A 17,181-nucleotide genomic window follows, 5' to 3' on the forward strand; every position below is an offset into this window, starting at 1 on the left:
GTATAAATAATTAAGTGGTTCATTCCAAACATCTGATGGGTTCCCTTCAAGTACTCCCCCTCTGATCCACTTCTTACGGCTGTGCTGAGCCTCCCCATCTGTGATGAGGTCATTTTGTCGGGCACACAAAGGATTCTGGGGGGAATATGCATCATATACTGCAGCTATTCACAGCATTCATTCCTCCTGGCTGCTCACGGGAACAATGAACCTTCTCAGCATTACATGTGCTTACTAAGGAGACAGGGGTTAGATGCCTTTCAATGGAACCCCCTGAGGCACACAATGCATTTATTATAATGTCCTGGCCCTAAGAAGGGCCTGGGAACAGCTTGGAGTGGTCTATAATTAAGTACATTTAATAATAAATGCACACACTTCTTAGGTATTGCAAGAAGTGAAAATAAGCTCTTCATCTTCTCAGTCTCAATTCCCCTTCCCCATCATCCTTCCCCTTCAGAAATCAGAAAAGCCAGGAGTTCTGTGCTTTTTAAAAAAATAACAATTGCAGAGGATGTCTGGCTGGTTGAGAAAGGTAAATTAAATTACTTGAGAACATTCTTTCCATGTCAAAAAAAAATGGCTTCTGCTTCCTCAGGTAGTTATGCATGGGGAGGATTGGCTGTTCCTTTAATCTCCCTTGGATTCCACTTCCAAAGGCTTTCAGGGGCAGTGACCCGCTAGCTAAGGGGCATTCCTTGGGGTTAAGCTGCCACTTGGAAGGGCACTTCCTCAGATCGCTGCTGTGCCTAGCAAGGAAGGAGCAGTTAGAAGTGTTCCCCTGACAGTGTCCCACGTCCTCGGTCCCCACACCTCTGAGTGCTCGAATATGGGCAGATAGACTTTCTGAGGAAAGTGAGAGGAAGAGAGCTCTGTGAATGTGGACAGGGTACAAGAAGAGAAGCCACACCGGAAGGAAGAGAAAAAGGCAGCAGGAGTGTGACACGTACATTTGTGAGACGCAGCAAGAGGCGTGGGACTATGAGGGACGCACATGCATTAAGGGGCCTGGACGCTGGAGGCCCAGCTTTGCCCCTGCCTGGCTGTGAGCGTGGCCTATTTTCTTGAACTTCTCTAAGCCTCAGTTTCTTTACTTGTAAAATGAGGATGTTAATGGTACCATGAATAGTTAGTGAAAGGTCTAGTAACAGGAATCTTGGGAAAGTGACCTAAGTTCTCTGAGCCTCACTTTCTTTATCTGTAAAATAAGGTCAAAAATACCTCTGTTACATGCATTGTTGTGAGGATGAATGAAATAATGTATGAAATCACTTAGCATATACCTGGTTCACAGTAAATAATCAGTAAATGCCAGCTGCTGTTGTGATGACTATTGGAATGCAATTACATTTTTAAAGAAACATACTGGATTGAAATTGTTCGCATCATTGAATGGTTCAATATATGGGGCAGGCGTCTGACTAGAGCAACAAGAAAACCATGCAAACTCACCAGGTAGTACTGCGCTGGAAAGCAGATAGCTTTTATTTATTTAATAGTTAATGACAGCGAGAGGGGGTGATGGAACAAATGGGTATTATCTTCTCTTCTCTCCTATAGTTAATTAAAATGAAATTATGGACCTGTACAATTTCAAAATATATGGATGGACAGGATACTATTATTAATAAGATTAGCTTTTCCAATTTAAGACCAGTTTTTTCAATTCACTGGTGCCCTAAAGTTTCTGATTTTGCTATCAATGGTGAAGAGGAGTTTTTACATTATACGGTTAAAGAGAGAATGACTTCCGCTGAAGCATTTGATTTTAAACAAAGTGATATTGAGCCTATTGATAAAACAAAGGTCAGTCCAAGAGTGTGTGGGAATAAGGTACATTTTGACAGAAAAAAGAATGAGGCTTTAAAAAAAGTTGTTTTCTTTCTTTTTGTTTGTTTGTTACAGCTAAAGAAATCTCCAATCACCATTCACTTCAAATATACCACCTTGATTTTACTTTTTTTACTTTGCTTTAGGTAATTTTTGTATGAATGTTCTAAATAAAGAATTTTCTTATAAACATTTATTATTTTGAGCATTACCAGTTTGCACCTCAAAATAGAGTACTGTGAATTTTTTGAGAGATGCTAGAAGAACAGAAGAAACAATAAACTTTTAAGGCAAGACACCTTTCTCCTCCCACTCTAGCAGCAAGAAGAAGAGGACATTTGCTCTTTATTATTTAAGAGCCTTTTAAAAGTCACATGGAAAGGCAAGCACTCCAAGGATTTTTTGATTCCTTTTGACTTTGGCCAAGAAAATGAAATTATTGAGAACAGCCAACCTTTCATAAAATATTGCTGTTGGAGGGACTTTTTGGTGGGTTAAATATTATAAAATCATTGTTTTCTGGTCAATGCAGAACAGGGAGAAAATAAAAAATAATTACTGGATAGGAGCATTTTGGTGGGTTTTGCATCTTATGTCAGAATGTGACACCAAAGGCTCGGCTTGATGGGGTTGCTTTTCTTATCTTAGGTGACCAGATGATGTGTTAAGGCAAAAACAAAGTATTTTTTCCCCCTCAGGTTTTTGGAAATAGACCAAACACATAGTTCTCAAAACCACCTTCCTCTAACCCCAACCTTTGATAAAGTGCAGGCCAACTAGCTTGAGCTTCTGAACTCATCAGTGGAACATCTTTCCATGTTCAAGCCTCCCTCTGGCTGCTTTTCTGAATTCTCATTACTGAGCAAGTGTAGGAAGACCCAGGAATGCCGGAATCATCCAGTCACTGCATGGGTTCACTTCATCCGTATCTCTTTTTCAGAATACTCCTTATTCCTGTCTTATTTCAAATCCTGCTGTCATCAGGGTGATGAAGAGCACTTCTTAGACACTCGACAACATGGTGGAGGTGAAGATCTGTTGTAAAATCTGAGGGATGTCCTTGGTATCCATGGCAACGAAAGACCGACCAGCTGGTAAAGTTCTCTGCAGCCTGCCAGGATGGAAAGGGTAAGGAAGTTACCCCTGTAAATGGTGCTCCCTTCCACCTCCTGCCCTGGCAAACCACAGCCTCCTAATGGTTTCTTAGGACAGGAAGTTTTTACTTTCTCATATCTTGCTCTCTGCCTACCACTGAATTAGTTGTCATTAAGCAATGAAAGGCTTGGAAGAGCAACAAGGAAAGACACAGCAAAAGCAGGGAACTGAAAGGAAGGTCTTTTCAGTGAGAAAGCTGGCAAATTTGAAAAGAAAAAATTTTCTTCCTTTCTTTACTGCCGTTTCTTGGTATTTCATATTCTCTTGGTAGAACAGAGCCCTAGGGATTCATCTGGGATCATCTCACCTCCTGGGTCTAGTCAATATGCTGACCTCACACTGTATTTCTAATGCTTTTCCTTCCTTAGAAAACAGGCCTCTAAAAACGCTGCCGAGGCAAACCCTGAGTGGTTCTTTCTCTCTTTGCCTCTCTCTCTTTTTTTTTGGTCCACATCACACAATGTGAAATGCGATCTGGATTGTCCAATTATTGCTTCAATGACACTGAGGTTATACAGGCTTATGAAATGTTTTCCAACTCATTTTTAAGTAAATTTTAAAAAACTTATAATGGGTTTTGATTTGAATTATCCTTAAAAATAACTTGTCATTGAAGTTACGATAATTTTTTAAATACTAATTTATCATTTGGAACAAAAGGCCATTCTGAAGGCAACAAAACTGTAAGACCCAGTTCTCTTCAAAAGAACGCCTCCTTTCACTGTGCCAGGAAGTCTGGCTTTGGAATGACATTTAATAAAATTCAACCATCCTGTGTAGTATCGTATATTTGGCATGCCTGGTAAGCCAGCTAATTCTGCAACATATCTTTTGCCAGTGGATGTTGGACCATTTCCCTAGGAAACCACAAGGGTATTATTGTGCTTTCTTAAGTATTCAAACAGGATCTGTTCACTAGAAAGACAAAATAGCCATTTCATCTCAACTAGTATTTGTTGAGCTTGTTGTCTGCCTAATAGTGGGCTGATGCTGAGGAAAATCTGGGTGGAAAAGGCATAGTTTGTGTTTGAGGATGTGGAGGTTCTAAAAGATGCAAAGCGCTGACTTGTAAAAACTACGAAGAATGCAAAGTCATGTCATCAAATGACTGTAACGACATGATATTAAGTCTGTTCTCAACCTCACTCTGCAGCCTTGCAGCAAGGCAAAGGGAATAGAAAGAGAAAAAGATGCTAGCACTTTGGATACTAAAACATTTCCAATCACAGAGTATGACAAGTAAAAGGGGTGGAATAACAAAAAGGTAGGCCCTTTGTGCTTTAGGCAGGAATTTTTTTTTTTTTTTTTAAGATTTACTTTCACTGGTGTTTTGTGTTTCTTACAGGTATTTTAAACACAGAAAAAAACCATGAGCTCTTTCTGTTTGTAATTCAAAAAGATAAATGTTAGTGTGCTCAAGTTATGAAAGTGTTTCCAGATCTCTCCTTTCAGATCATACCCACTGGTATTTATTGTCTGATCATAAGATTCTCTATTGAATATTCAGTATATTCAGTGTAGTATCTAACTATATGTATATTATCTTACGTTGTCGCCAAGTGTTTCACCTGCCTTGTCTCTCCAGCAGTAAGAAGGGATATATGTGAGTGTGTCTATATATACACAGGCATGCATATATGTAGGCGATGTCTCTATGGGGATATAATACATATGTGTGTATATATATGTATAGACATTCATACACACAATCTTCGATGCTAGGAAAATAGATGTTCATGATTTTTAATATGATTTGAACACAAAATGATTAGCCTGTGCTTAGGACCTTGATATAAAATGCCAAATGTATAAACTACTACCCAATTTATTAGTGAAAAATCAATGTGTCAATGATTTATTATTGGTTTAAATATAAACTAAAAAATAATTAATTTAAAATTATTATTGTTCATTCAAACAAAAGCTAGAACATATCCCCTCCACTAGATTATAAACCCCTCGAGGCTAGCAACTCTAGTTTCTGTTTTTCCTCCATCTGCCTCACTGTCCCTCATGGTGCTAAGCCTATAAAACAGCATGTGTTAGCTATTCAGTATCTCTGTACCTGCCCTTTTCTGTATGCTCAGATGACACTTACCTCGTTGCTTGATCACCTAAAGAGCCAATAAAAATGGCAAAAGCATTTACTTGAGGGTCACTTGTGAGGATTTGAGCAAACTTAGCAGGATGTATTCCATATCGTGACAGATTTGCATCACTCAAGACTATGACAAAGTACTCATCAGCTTCTTCTTTGACAATTTCCTTGATGGCATGTTCTGTCCCTTCTAACGTGTGGTCCCCACTCATGCAGAACTGAGAGTGGGCATGCATTGTCTGGAGGTAAGAGAAGTTGCACAAAAGCCATGGTGAGAAACTTCTTTTTAAACAAAGATGATTATTTTTCTATTGACCATGAGCATGCATACATACCAATTATTACCCACGTTCTAAGTTAGTTCTATTTAATTTGCATATTTGAGTGACAACAGTATACAGTGATATTTGTATCTGGCATAGAATTTCATTAGATATAGGAATCATTCCAAAACTATCACAGTGGGCACTTAGTTTTAAAATGTAAGCTTCCACTTAAAGTGAGAAAACAAGAAAATATTAAACTTGGTATCACATTGGAGGATGCAGATGACTTAGGAGGAAAATAAGGAATGAGCTGAGTTTCCAATAAACAAAGTTACAATACTAAAAACATTGTACTCATATCAATAACGATGGAGGAAATTTACTTATAATCGTGATATGTATTTTTCTATTGCAGGCTTAATTGTGTGAAATCAATTATACAAAAAACTGGGGACAGAGAGCACTCTAAAAGCGGTCATTCTGCTCACCAATGATATGATTGTATATCTAGAAAACCCTAAAATCTGATAAATGAATTCAGTAAAGTCTCAGGCTACAAAATCAATATACATGAATCAGTAACACTGCTCTATGCCAACAATGACCAAGCTGAGAATCAAGTCAAGAACTCAATCTCTTTTACAATAGTTGCACACACACAAAACCCGAGGAATATACTTAACCAAGGAGGTAAAAGAGCTCTACAAGAAAAACTACAAAACACTGTTGAAAGAAATCACAGATGACACAAACAAATGGAAACACATCCAATGTTCATAGATGAGGAGAATCAATATTGTGAAAATGACCATACTGCCCAAAGCAATCAACAGGTTCAATGTAATTCCCGTCAAAAAACCATCATTATTTTTCAAAGAACTAGAAAAAACAATCCTAAAATTCATGTGGAACCAAAAAAGAGCCCAGATAGCCAAAGCAATACTAAGCAAAAGCAACAAATCTGGAGGCATCACATTACAGGGCTTTAAATTATACTAAGGCTACAGTTACCAAAACAGCATGGTACTGGTATAAAAATAGGCACGACCAATGAGACAGAATAGAGAACGCAGAAATAAAGCCAAATACAGCCAATTGATCTTTGACAAAGCATACAAAAACATAAATTGAGGAAAGGACACCCTATTCAATAAATGTTGCTGGGAAAGCTGGCAAGCCACATGTAGAAGAATGAAACACTGCTGGTGGGAATGTAAATTAGTACAACCACCTCTCATACAAATCAACTTATACAAAATCAACTCAAGATAAATCAAAGACTTAAATCTTAGACCTGAAACCATAAAAATTTTAGAAGATAACACTGGGAAAACTCTTCTGGACATTGGCTTAGGCAAATAATTCATGACTAAGACCTCAAAAGCAAATGCAACAAAACAAAAATTAATAAATGGGACCTAATTAAACTAAAAACCTTCGCACAGCAAAAGAAATAATCAGCAGAGTAAACAGACAACCTACACAGTGGGAGAAAATCTTCACAAACTATGTATCTGACAAAATACTAGTATCCAGAATCTATGAGGAACTCAAACTAATCAGCAAGAAAAAAACAAACAATCCCATCAAAAAATCGGCAGAAGATGTGAAGAGTCATTTCTCAAAAGAAGGTATAGACAACAAACATGAAAAAATGTTCAATATCACTAATAATCAGGGAAATGCAAATTAAAACCATAATGAGATACGGTGGTATCTTACACCTGCAAGAATGGCCAAAATTAAAAGGTCAAAAATTAATATATGTTGGCGTGGATTGCTGAAAAAGGAACACTTACACTGCTGGTGGGAATGTAAATTAGTACAACCACTGTGGAAAACAGTATGGAGAGGCCTTAAAAGAACTAAAGCAGGTCTACCATTCAATCCAGCAATCCCATTAATGGGTATCTACCCAAAGGAAAAGAAGTCATTATATTAATATGAAAAAGACACAGGCACACACATGTTTATAGCAGCACAATTAGCAATTGCAATGATATAGAACCAACCTAAGTGTCTGTCAACCAATGAGTGATAAAGAAAATGTGGTATATATACACCATGGAATACTACTCAGCCATAAAATTGAATAAAATAATGGCATTTGCAGCAATTTGGATGGAGCTGGAGGCCATTATTCTAAGTGAAGTAACTCAGGAATGGAAAACCAAATACTATATGTTCTCACTTATAGGTGGGAGCTAAGTTATGAGGACACAAAGACATAAGAGTGATATAATGGACTCTGGGGACTAAGGTTGGGGAGGTTCTCAGCGGGGTGATGGATAAAAGACTACATACGGGGTACAGAGTACACTGCTCGGGTGACAGGTACACTATCTCAAAATTCACCACTAAAGAACTCATCCATATAACCAAAAACCACTTGTACCCCAAAAACTATTGAAATAAACAAATTTAAAAAGGGGTCATTCTTTTCCTTCTACTGCACACGTAGGGGCTGAGAAGAGCCGTATAGGACATACAAGGGAGACCAGGTTGTAGAATCCCAATCTAATACCAAGTGCCCTAAAAATATGTAAGGAACAAATTTTAAATTTTATATGGTGGAGAAAAGGATTTTAGGCATGATGGGTGTTTTCTCCGTTCAACGCTTGAATGTTTGTGAAACAGTTTTTTTCTTTGCTGTATATCTACTGCTTCTTCAATGAATCTTTTGTCTTTACCTAACTTGATGGAAGCTTTCATAATACAGAGGCAATAAAATACATTTACCTTCAGAATTTCTAGTCTTTGCTTATTGTCCTTGGGGATTTTGTGAATTGGAACCAGGCCAATGTTGTAGCCATCTCCAGAGTGTCCAACGATGTCATACTACATGCAAGAGAACCAGAAAGTTATAAACTTTTCTCCACAAAAGAAGAGTCATTAGATCTTTAATGTTCAACTCTTTGAACTGTTATTGTCCAAAGTTGCTCAACATATGGCCATAAAGAAATGCAGTGAGACAGATGTGTGTTTAATTCCCTAGTCTCACTATGTACATGAGAAACTCCTGTCTACTGAGAAAGGCTAGAGCGGGGAGTCAGGTGCAAGCCTTTCACAGAGTCTGGGAAAAAAGTCTGGGGTCTGAGATAAACTATAACTGGGGTGAGGTAGTTCCTTCCAACTTTGAGTTGCACATACTCTAGGCGTTGTAGAGCAATGCAGTTATTTCTTTTCATGTATGCTCCTTTTAAAATGGTGAGTTATTTGAAGGTGAGGCCACAGCTTATTTGTCTTTGAATTTCTAGAATCTAAGAGGTGCCTAGCATGTTTATTGCACAAATGCTGTAAGAGAGTTTGCAATTAAGTTGAGGCAATAAGAAGCTTTCCCCTTGCATGTGGGCTACATTCTTCTACAAATAAGCTGTTTGAAGCTGGAATGCATTCCCCCCCCTCAGCAATCATGGGATAAGTGGTGGTTAGGCCATGCTAGCTGACAAAAAACAATCCATAACATCACTGAAACTGCTGTGTTTTAAATGGAAAGAAACAAAAAATTTGGTTGAAATTGTTATTATGCAAAAATAGGAAGTGAGAAGAAGGGTTTCCTGGGGAAGATGAGTCCCATTATAGATACACTGAACTTGTGCCCGGGAGGGAGATGTGGCTAGGGGTGAAGACCTAACAGTTATCCCCAGGATGGAATAAATGGAGGCCCATGTATGATGTCTAAATATGTAAAAGCTACACATCAAGCTACCAACTGTTAAATAAAATACGTTCTGTCCTCCTACTTTGATAAAATATATGTTATAATAACCTGGAAAGCTAGGGCCACATTTCAAATACTTGGGTTCCTGGAAGTTCTGTGCTAGAACACGGTCACATGGGCTGTACTGGCCCCTGGCCCATAGCCCATGCCCTTCTCTTTTCATGGCTGGCTCTGTCCCACCTCATGAAGGTACCTCAAATGCATGTGTGTGGACACCCAGTGCTCACATCCACATTCCATCACTCCATCATAACCAACAGTTACCCCTTGCCCACCTCTCAGACCTTGGGGTGCTCACACAATTGGCCAGTCTGTCCTAGGAAGATGGACTTAGGAAAGAGGCCCACGCAGGACCTGAAAGTCGGCTTGGGGTCATTTGATGAGGATAGTTGCGGATCCCAGGTACCAGGAGCATGATCTAGAAACAGGCTTTAAAGGCCCTTTGGCCCCATAGACACCTCGCCTCATGTGAGGGCCATGGTCAGAAGAGGCCCAGAGTGGGGCCATGGGTAGGGGTGAGATGGTGGGAGATTATTCTGTGCCTGGTTTAAATATAAAAGAATAGTGAAGGAAATTTATCAATGCATTAAAAAGGTTGACAATAAATGATTTCTAATGATGTAACACATTCCATATAAGAAAAAAAAAATCATTCTTAGTATAGTTTGCTATCAATAGAGTGAAAAGGTACCAAATAAAAACTGAAACTAAAAGCAGCTCAGCTGTTAGAAATTGCTCCGGACAGGAAATTTCTGGCTTCAGCATAGGCTTGACTAAGGTCATCCATGGGTTCAGTGGTAGGATTGGCACAGATGTGGAGAGAGCTTGCATAATCCTTCCGTGCAAGCACGCTCCAGGGAGGCCCTGACTGATTTGACAATGGTCATGGCAGGAACTGTTTGTAGTCAAGAGTGGAAAGTTCTGAGAAGGTGCCAGGCAGGTTGCTTTCATTATGGGCTGGTGAAGTAATCTGTTAAACAGGATCTTACACATGAGGGAATAAGATCGGTTCCCTGACATGGGAACTAGGTTTCTTATACTGGGCTGAGGTAGGAGGGCTATGAATGTGTTTGACTCTTCCTTCCCTTTTAACTGATGGCTAGAGTTCTTTCTAATTAGATGACAGTGAATGAGACTATAGAAATCTTTGATCATATGGTCTGTCACAGGGTCAATGTAATTGGTCAAAGAGCAGTCAACAAATACAGTTTTTAGCTGGGTTTTATTAAAACAAGATGCAAGCTGATTAAAACCTTCAGAAATATTTTAGCAACCATCCATCAATCATTTGATTGAGTGACTGGTATATCTATCTACCATTTAAATATATGCCCAGGAGAAAAAAAAGTACTATACTTTTCTAGGCAAATGAGACAAAGAAAGGTGGGTTGTATGCTTCTTTTTCTTCCTTCTTCCCTTTCTTTCTTCTTTTTTTCCCTTCCTTTTTCTTTCTCATCTCTTCTTTATTTGTGGTAAGGAAAGTGCTACTTGCAGGAAGACCAGCCTTTGTGCCTGGTGAGTACCACAAAGGCATGAGGAGACACCTAAGCGACAGGACGGAGCTTATAAAATAGTTTGCAGGCCCTGGTTTCTCATCTTTCAGATGGGCTTGAGGATTATTCTGTGCCCAAAGTCAATAAAATGCTTGGGAAGAATCTAAAGTACATCCAAATGTGGACCATTCCCTGGCGTTACTGCAGATTATATTAAGCTTCCATTACCAGCAATACTTCTCCATCAAAATTATCTATTATCTGCTATCCAAGGATTCCAACATGGTTTACAAACACTGATTTCCTAATCCTGAAAATTGTGTGGGTTAATGGAAAAGATGCATACTCTCATTCATTTCCATTCTCTAACTCCTAAATCTGCCATTCACCCGATCTGGTTTCGGCGATGATCGTGAAATCCAACTTGATGGGGCCTTGAGCCTGCTTCCATGGAGGAGCCACAGGAGCCAACAAACAAGATCCTCACTGTCATTACCAAACCGCCTAACATTTACATCAGAATTTTTTCTGAGCTCAAAATTGTTATGATCATGATTTCTCCACTTTTCAGAGCATCCCTGAAAACCCTGTGCAGTCTCATGTTTAGCATTTAACATAAATATTAAGCCACAGTAGTAAAGAAAAGCCTCAACTGCAGAGGACAAATTTAGATACTTTTTTGCTTTAGAAATCTGTTTAAATGCCCCATTGCTATATTTTCTTTTGGAAATGCTGTTCATTTAGAGAAAAGTATAACAAATAAAAACATATGCTGAAATTTTGGTCAAAGATGTGGTTTATCATCAAATAAGAATGATGATTTATAATGTTTAGAATGCTTAGGACAAAGTGCTACTAGCAATTTTATGAATAAGATTTATGTGTAAATTTCTATAGGACAGACAGCCATTTGCTGGCTTTAGGAGAGGCTATGCTTTATTATGCAGCCACATTGTAAGTAGGAACGAGACAATCATCTAAGGCTATTTCTTGAAACTACTAGGTCTAAAATTCTCATGTTCTTCTAGAAATATAAATACACCATTCTCAGATGGTGCCACAAAAGTCAAGAGAAATGCCAGCAGAACCCTAGTGTTAGTTAGCTAATAACCTATAGCATTAGCTGGCTAACCTTTCTTCATATCATGTAAGTCAACGTGAAAAGAATAATGTCTTGAAAGGTCAAGGATTCTAGACTTGGCTCTGACGTTAACAAGCTTTTTGACTTAGAGAAAATCACTTAACCTCTCTAAACCTTGTTTCTACCTTGTAAACAATGATGGCTTAGAAAGTCTCTAACACTGTATGCTTGTAAATCACTTAACCTCTCTGACAACATGGGGTAATATCTGTCTTACCACCTCCCAGGGTCATTGAAAGGATAGGACAATACACTTACTGACTTTATTGTTTGTTACAGTTTATAAAGGGCTTGCATATATCTCATCTCATTTTTATTTTCTCTACAAGCTTTGGGGTAAGTGTTATCCTTATGTCACAAATGCAGAAACTGATTCTTAGAGATACTAACAGACTTTCTTAAGGTCATAGATCTAGTGTTGGTTAAACCCCAGGTTTTCTGACACTAAATCCATTTTGGTTGTTTGTGTTCATTTTTTGGTTTTCTTTTGAGACAGGGTCTTGCTCATTGCCCAGGCTGGAATGCACTGGTGTGATCACAGCTCACTGCAGCCTCAACCTCCCGGGCTCAATCAATCCTCTAATTTCAGCTTCCCAAGTAGCTGGGACCACAGGCATACGCTGCCACACCTGGCTAATTTTTGTATTTTTTTTTTTTTTTTTGTAGAGACAGTGTCTTGCTACATTGCACACGCTGGTTTTGAACTCCTGGGCTCAAGCAATAAACGCGCCGTGGCTTCCCAAAGTGCTGGGATTATAGGCATGAGCCACTGTGCCTGGCCCAGTGTTTTCACTACAGAGAAATAACTACTTCCCCAGCTACTCTCCCCTCCCATCTCTACTTAAGTTTTTGAATGGTTGGGTTGGCCAATTTCTACATGCACAATTGAATCTATTCTGAATTCTTGTTTGAATGGACTCAGAAAAGTATGTACAACCTCCTTTGGTCCAATCTCCATGTAGCAATAAGAATTTATTCACAGCCTAAACTGATAGGATGACTGGTCTCCATTTCTAAACCTGTGAAACACTCCTGAGGTACTGGAAAGAGGTTAATTACAGATACTGAATTAAGTTCTTGATAGAAGAAATTTCCCTGGCAGCTGCTGATTTGTAAGTCATATGTTTCCATTTCCTCCTGGGAGTTAACTCAACCTTTCTGACCAAGGTATCTTTGAGAAAAGTTTGTCTATACCTCCCTTGGATGGGTGCCAAGGGTAGAAGAAGACAGAGTACCTTACATAAATGATACACTTGCTCCTGAATTACAGTTTAAAAAAACCAAATTGAACAGAAATAAAATGGCTATAAGAAACAGGGATGAAACACCAACTAAGAGCCCCGAAGTGGAAGTCAGAAGTGCTGGCTTTGCACTGTAACTGTGTGACCTAGGGCAAAACATTGAACCTCTTTGAATCTTTGTTTTCTCTTCTGTAAAAAAAGAAAAGGTTGCTGAAAATAATTTCCAAGACCATTCTTACCCTCCCAAATTCTATATAAACTTAATGGATGTTTAAGAATTGTGATGAAAAAGCTTGCTTCTCTTAGTTTTAGGAACTAATGCCTTGTTTTCTTCTGTCAAGGGAGGAGTGAGTCATTTAAATCCGAGGATCAGTGGCACCTTTTCCAGAAAGAAAGCCCTCAGAGCCTGTGAGAAATAATCCAGTACATAACCCCTAACACAATGGCTTTCTAATTCTTCCTTTCCTTTAAAAGTTTGCTAGCAGTGGAACCCTTCCTTCAAATGAAATACTGCACCAAAGCCCAGCTGAGGAAACATCATGCACTACCTATACATGTGAAATTGCTGTAGTTGAACTGGGGATGGAGGGCGATGGGGCAAAAAGTGCTGCCTACTCACTGCCCCCGTCCACCCCCAATCCTTCAAAGGTTCTTGTTACACTGTTAGAAAACCACTGTCCTAGAATATGGTTTATATGCCTTCACAGAAACAGTAAGTTTGAGTTTCTTTTTTTTTTTTTTTCCAAAGTGCAACTTCTGAATAATGAAATAAATCTCTTTTCTGGACCCACTATTTGAGTGCTTAGTGGAGAAATAGTTACCTAACTTTGGTATTATTGAGTACTTCGAAAAAAAAAAAAAAATTAAGCCATTAAGAGCCTTTGAAAAGGAGGTCTATTTCAAGATTACAGTGAAAACATTCCCAGCGGCTTGGAGAAAGCATGAGGAACAAATCGGAATGAAGGTTAAGGGAAAAAAATGCTTCTTGATGAAAAGACAACAGTTCACACAAACAGTACGATTCTACTTTTCACTTTAATTTGAAGCACCGCGTGAACACCAAGAATGAGGCTGACTACAAGAGTAGAGGAGCTTATGCTGATTACAAGCAAATGAAGTGCTACTTTTCAGTGACCTACGGTGAAGGCTATTCCCGGGAACAGCTGAATTCGGTTGGTAGAGCAATTATGAGAAATGTTAAACACTCCAAATGGCTTAGAGATGTGTCTTGCCACTGAATTACCTTTCCTTCTCAGTAATCCTTGCTCTAGGGTCCCTGTGGTTTGGCACAGGTCATGATAATGTGGAATAAAAAATGGAGGCTGACTCCAGATGAGCCTCCGGGACCTAGACTGTAATGACCCACGGCTCAGGAGCTGCACTCAAGCCAAGCAAAACACAAAGCAGACGCCAAGAGAGATGGGGAGAGCCCAGATCACAGACCAGGCCAGCGGCTTCTGAAGGTTTCAAAGCAAATACAGACTAGACACCTTTACAACGGAGGGAAAACTGCAGGAAGACAACATTAAGAACTGTCTGGAACTGGGGCTGGGGAGTCTCAGATCACACTGCTGAATTCCTAATGACCCCATGTGTGATGCCATTCTGGGCTATGGAATATACATTTTTCTCTAGGAGCTCCTCAAACTGTCTTCTGTTCATGCATAATTTTCTATTTTCTGAGTACACTAAATTCTTTTGTTAGTTATTCCTATTCCCTTTATGTCTTTCACAAATGGTAAAATGGAAGTATTCAGTTGAATATGATCACATAACATAAGGGTACAGAACAGAATGCATGGTACACAGGCACTGAATGTATGTGCATCAAATATCTCTGAGAAGAGACTGATAATTCCACTAATAGTGCTTGTACTGGAGAGAGGAGCTGGGAGCTGAGAGGGGGCAGGCAGGGGCTCACTCTTCACTCTTCCTCCTTTTATACCTCTTAAACTTTCTGCTGTGTGCACCAATCACCTATATACCCCCAAACATTTATAGTCAGCCCTTTGTATATGCAGATGTGGAGCCCATGGAGAGGAAGGCCAACTGGAAGATTTCAGCATCCACAGGTTTTAGTATCTGAGAGGGATCCTGGATCCAACCCCTCATAGATACCAAGGGACGACTGTAATTATAAATAGAAATAACTCTTATAGAGTGTAAGGAGCTCCATCCTACCTCCTTCCTGCCCTGCACATTGGCCTCTGTCTCAAAAAAAAAAAAAAAAAAAAAGCTATAAGATAACTGGCCTGGACCCTCATGAGAGGGTCGTGAGAGTAACTGTCATGAAAAGCAAAAAAATGCTGTGGTAGGGGAGGTGGCTGTTCCAGACTAAAAGAGGCAAAGTAAGGTGTGAACTTTGGCTCCTAGGTGGACAGCAGGGAGAGGGGACAATTATAAAAGATACTTTTGGGACAAATGATAAAATTGAATTTGAGTTGGATATTATAAGACAGTATGGGATTACTGATAATTTTCTTAGGCATGATAATGGTATTGAAGTTGTATTAGAGAAAGTCCTTACTCTTAGGAGACATAATGAAGTATTTAGAGGTAAAGTATTAAGCGGCTTATAATTTACTTTCAAATGATTTGGGGGAGGGAGTAGAGAGAGGACTGTAAATATTTGGAGAGAAACATAGCAAGTGAGGCAACACGGTAACAATTAGTGAACTTAACTGAGGGCACGGGGGTTTTACTTTTCTTTCAATCTTTTTGTAGGTTTAAAATTTTTCAAATTAAAAAGTTGGGAAATAAAGGAGAAAGTTTAAAAATGAAACCAAACATAAAAAGGGAAAACAAATAAGAGTCCTGGGCTCTACGCTACCATCTCCTGCTAGCCTTCTGACTGCAGGGAAAATCCACCTGTCTGTGGAATGAGGACGGTGGAGTAAATGCCCTCCGAGGTGATCCCAGTTCTAAAGTCTGTGGACACGACCAGGAGTTTGCAGGAACAGGACTCACATGCCTTGCTGGGTCCACCTGGTCCCTCCAGACACTCACCCAGCTATCAATTTTTCTGACAGAGGCTCAAAGAGCCTGTTTTGTGATGCTTTAAGGTCTCTTCCTTTGGTTGGAAAGATTTTAATACACTGGTTTCTTAAGACTTTCTATGGTCTTAAATAAGGCTCTAATGTAACTGTAGTGAATGCGATGGAACTAAAACCATTAATGTGCTTCTTGTTAAGAATTTAATGGCATAAACAATGACTTCAAGGCCTGAAAAACTGATTTTATCTCGGTGTCTTGCTGCAATTTCACTTGGATTTTTCAGTCAGATGTTACTATGGTTGTCTTCTCAATATATCTGTGGTTGTGCTGATAAAGACTGAGGAAATTCTTTACACTATTGTGGCAACTGAAGAGTGTATTAGCAAAACACTGTTTTAGGGATGATACCCACAGAGGCATGTGTGAAGAAGCACGCTCTGCTCGCACATTGCTCACTGAACCTTCTATCAGAGTGAGTAGTTTTCATCCTCTCCCTCACTGGGCTGCCCAGCAGAATGCTCTACTCTTAGGAAGTGCTCAGGTCATGTTTGTAATTTCACCGAATTTAACTGACATCCAGCTGGTCATATGGCAACAGTTTGGTGTGTAACTGGCAATAAAAAAAATGAAACAACATCTTGTGAAATGCTCATTTCCTTGACATTGTTCCTTTTGTGTGTGTGACAAATCTCGTTTCATTAATAGTTCTTCCATATTATACACTTTTATAAGTGAGAACTGAATAAATGGAGATCTTTCTAGACACTCGGCTGCGTGAGATGCAATGAAATACTCAGCCTGCCGTGTGACAGTCATACCACCTCCCTGGAGGCGTCGGAACGGCTCCCTGAACACCAGCAGCCTTGCCACCTTCTTCCCTGTCTCATCCTTGACCCAGTCCTGGGGAGGGAGCTGTGTCAACCAATTTGTGGGTTAATTCCTAATGAATTTTCTTTCTAAAAACTTGGGAGAGGTAGTTTCACATGTCAGAGCAGTTCTGCTCTCAAAAATGTAGACATCCTATTTCTAACAGGAGATTTTATTCAAGCTAACTCCGAATCTGCCAATTTTAATGGTGGTATATTTGCTATGGTCTACATTGGTTTAAAATCTCCCTGTAGGGCCAGGCGCGGTGGCTCCCACCTGTAATCCCAGCACTTTGGGAGGCTGAGATGGGCAGATCATGAGGTCAGGAGTTTGAGATCAGCCTGACCAACATGGTGAAGCTCTGTCTCTACTAAA

The 17,181-nt window shown here is 39.4% G+C and overlaps 1 protein-coding gene across 2 annotated transcripts in view; it reads right to left on the bottom strand.

Annotated features, from left to right (window-relative positions):
* Positions 1-1,456: 1,456 nt before the first annotated feature.
* Positions 1,457-17,181, bottom strand: part of VWA8 (von Willebrand factor A domain containing 8) — a 379,623-nt gene continuing 363,898 nt past the window's right edge. Inside the window, exons 43-45 of one of the 2 annotated variants that reach the window (XM_003913811.3) lie at positions 8,089-8,187; positions 5,084-5,322; positions 1,457-2,941 (exon numbers count right to left, since the gene is read on the bottom strand). In XM_003913811.3, coding sequence (XP_003913860.2) covers positions 2,833-2,941; positions 5,084-5,322; positions 8,089-8,187 — 447 coding nt within the window. In that variant the 3' untranslated portion in view covers positions 1,457-2,832. The remainder of the gene's footprint in view (positions 2,942-5,083; positions 5,323-8,088; positions 8,188-17,181) is intronic. The other variant, XM_021929568.2, reaches the window with a different exon arrangement.

This window comes from Papio anubis, chromosome 15 (genome assembly GCF_008728515.1).
Source record: "Papio anubis isolate 15944 chromosome 15, Panubis1.0, whole genome shotgun sequence".
Taxonomy (NCBI): Eukaryota; Metazoa; Chordata; class Mammalia; order Primates; family Cercopithecidae; genus Papio; species Papio anubis.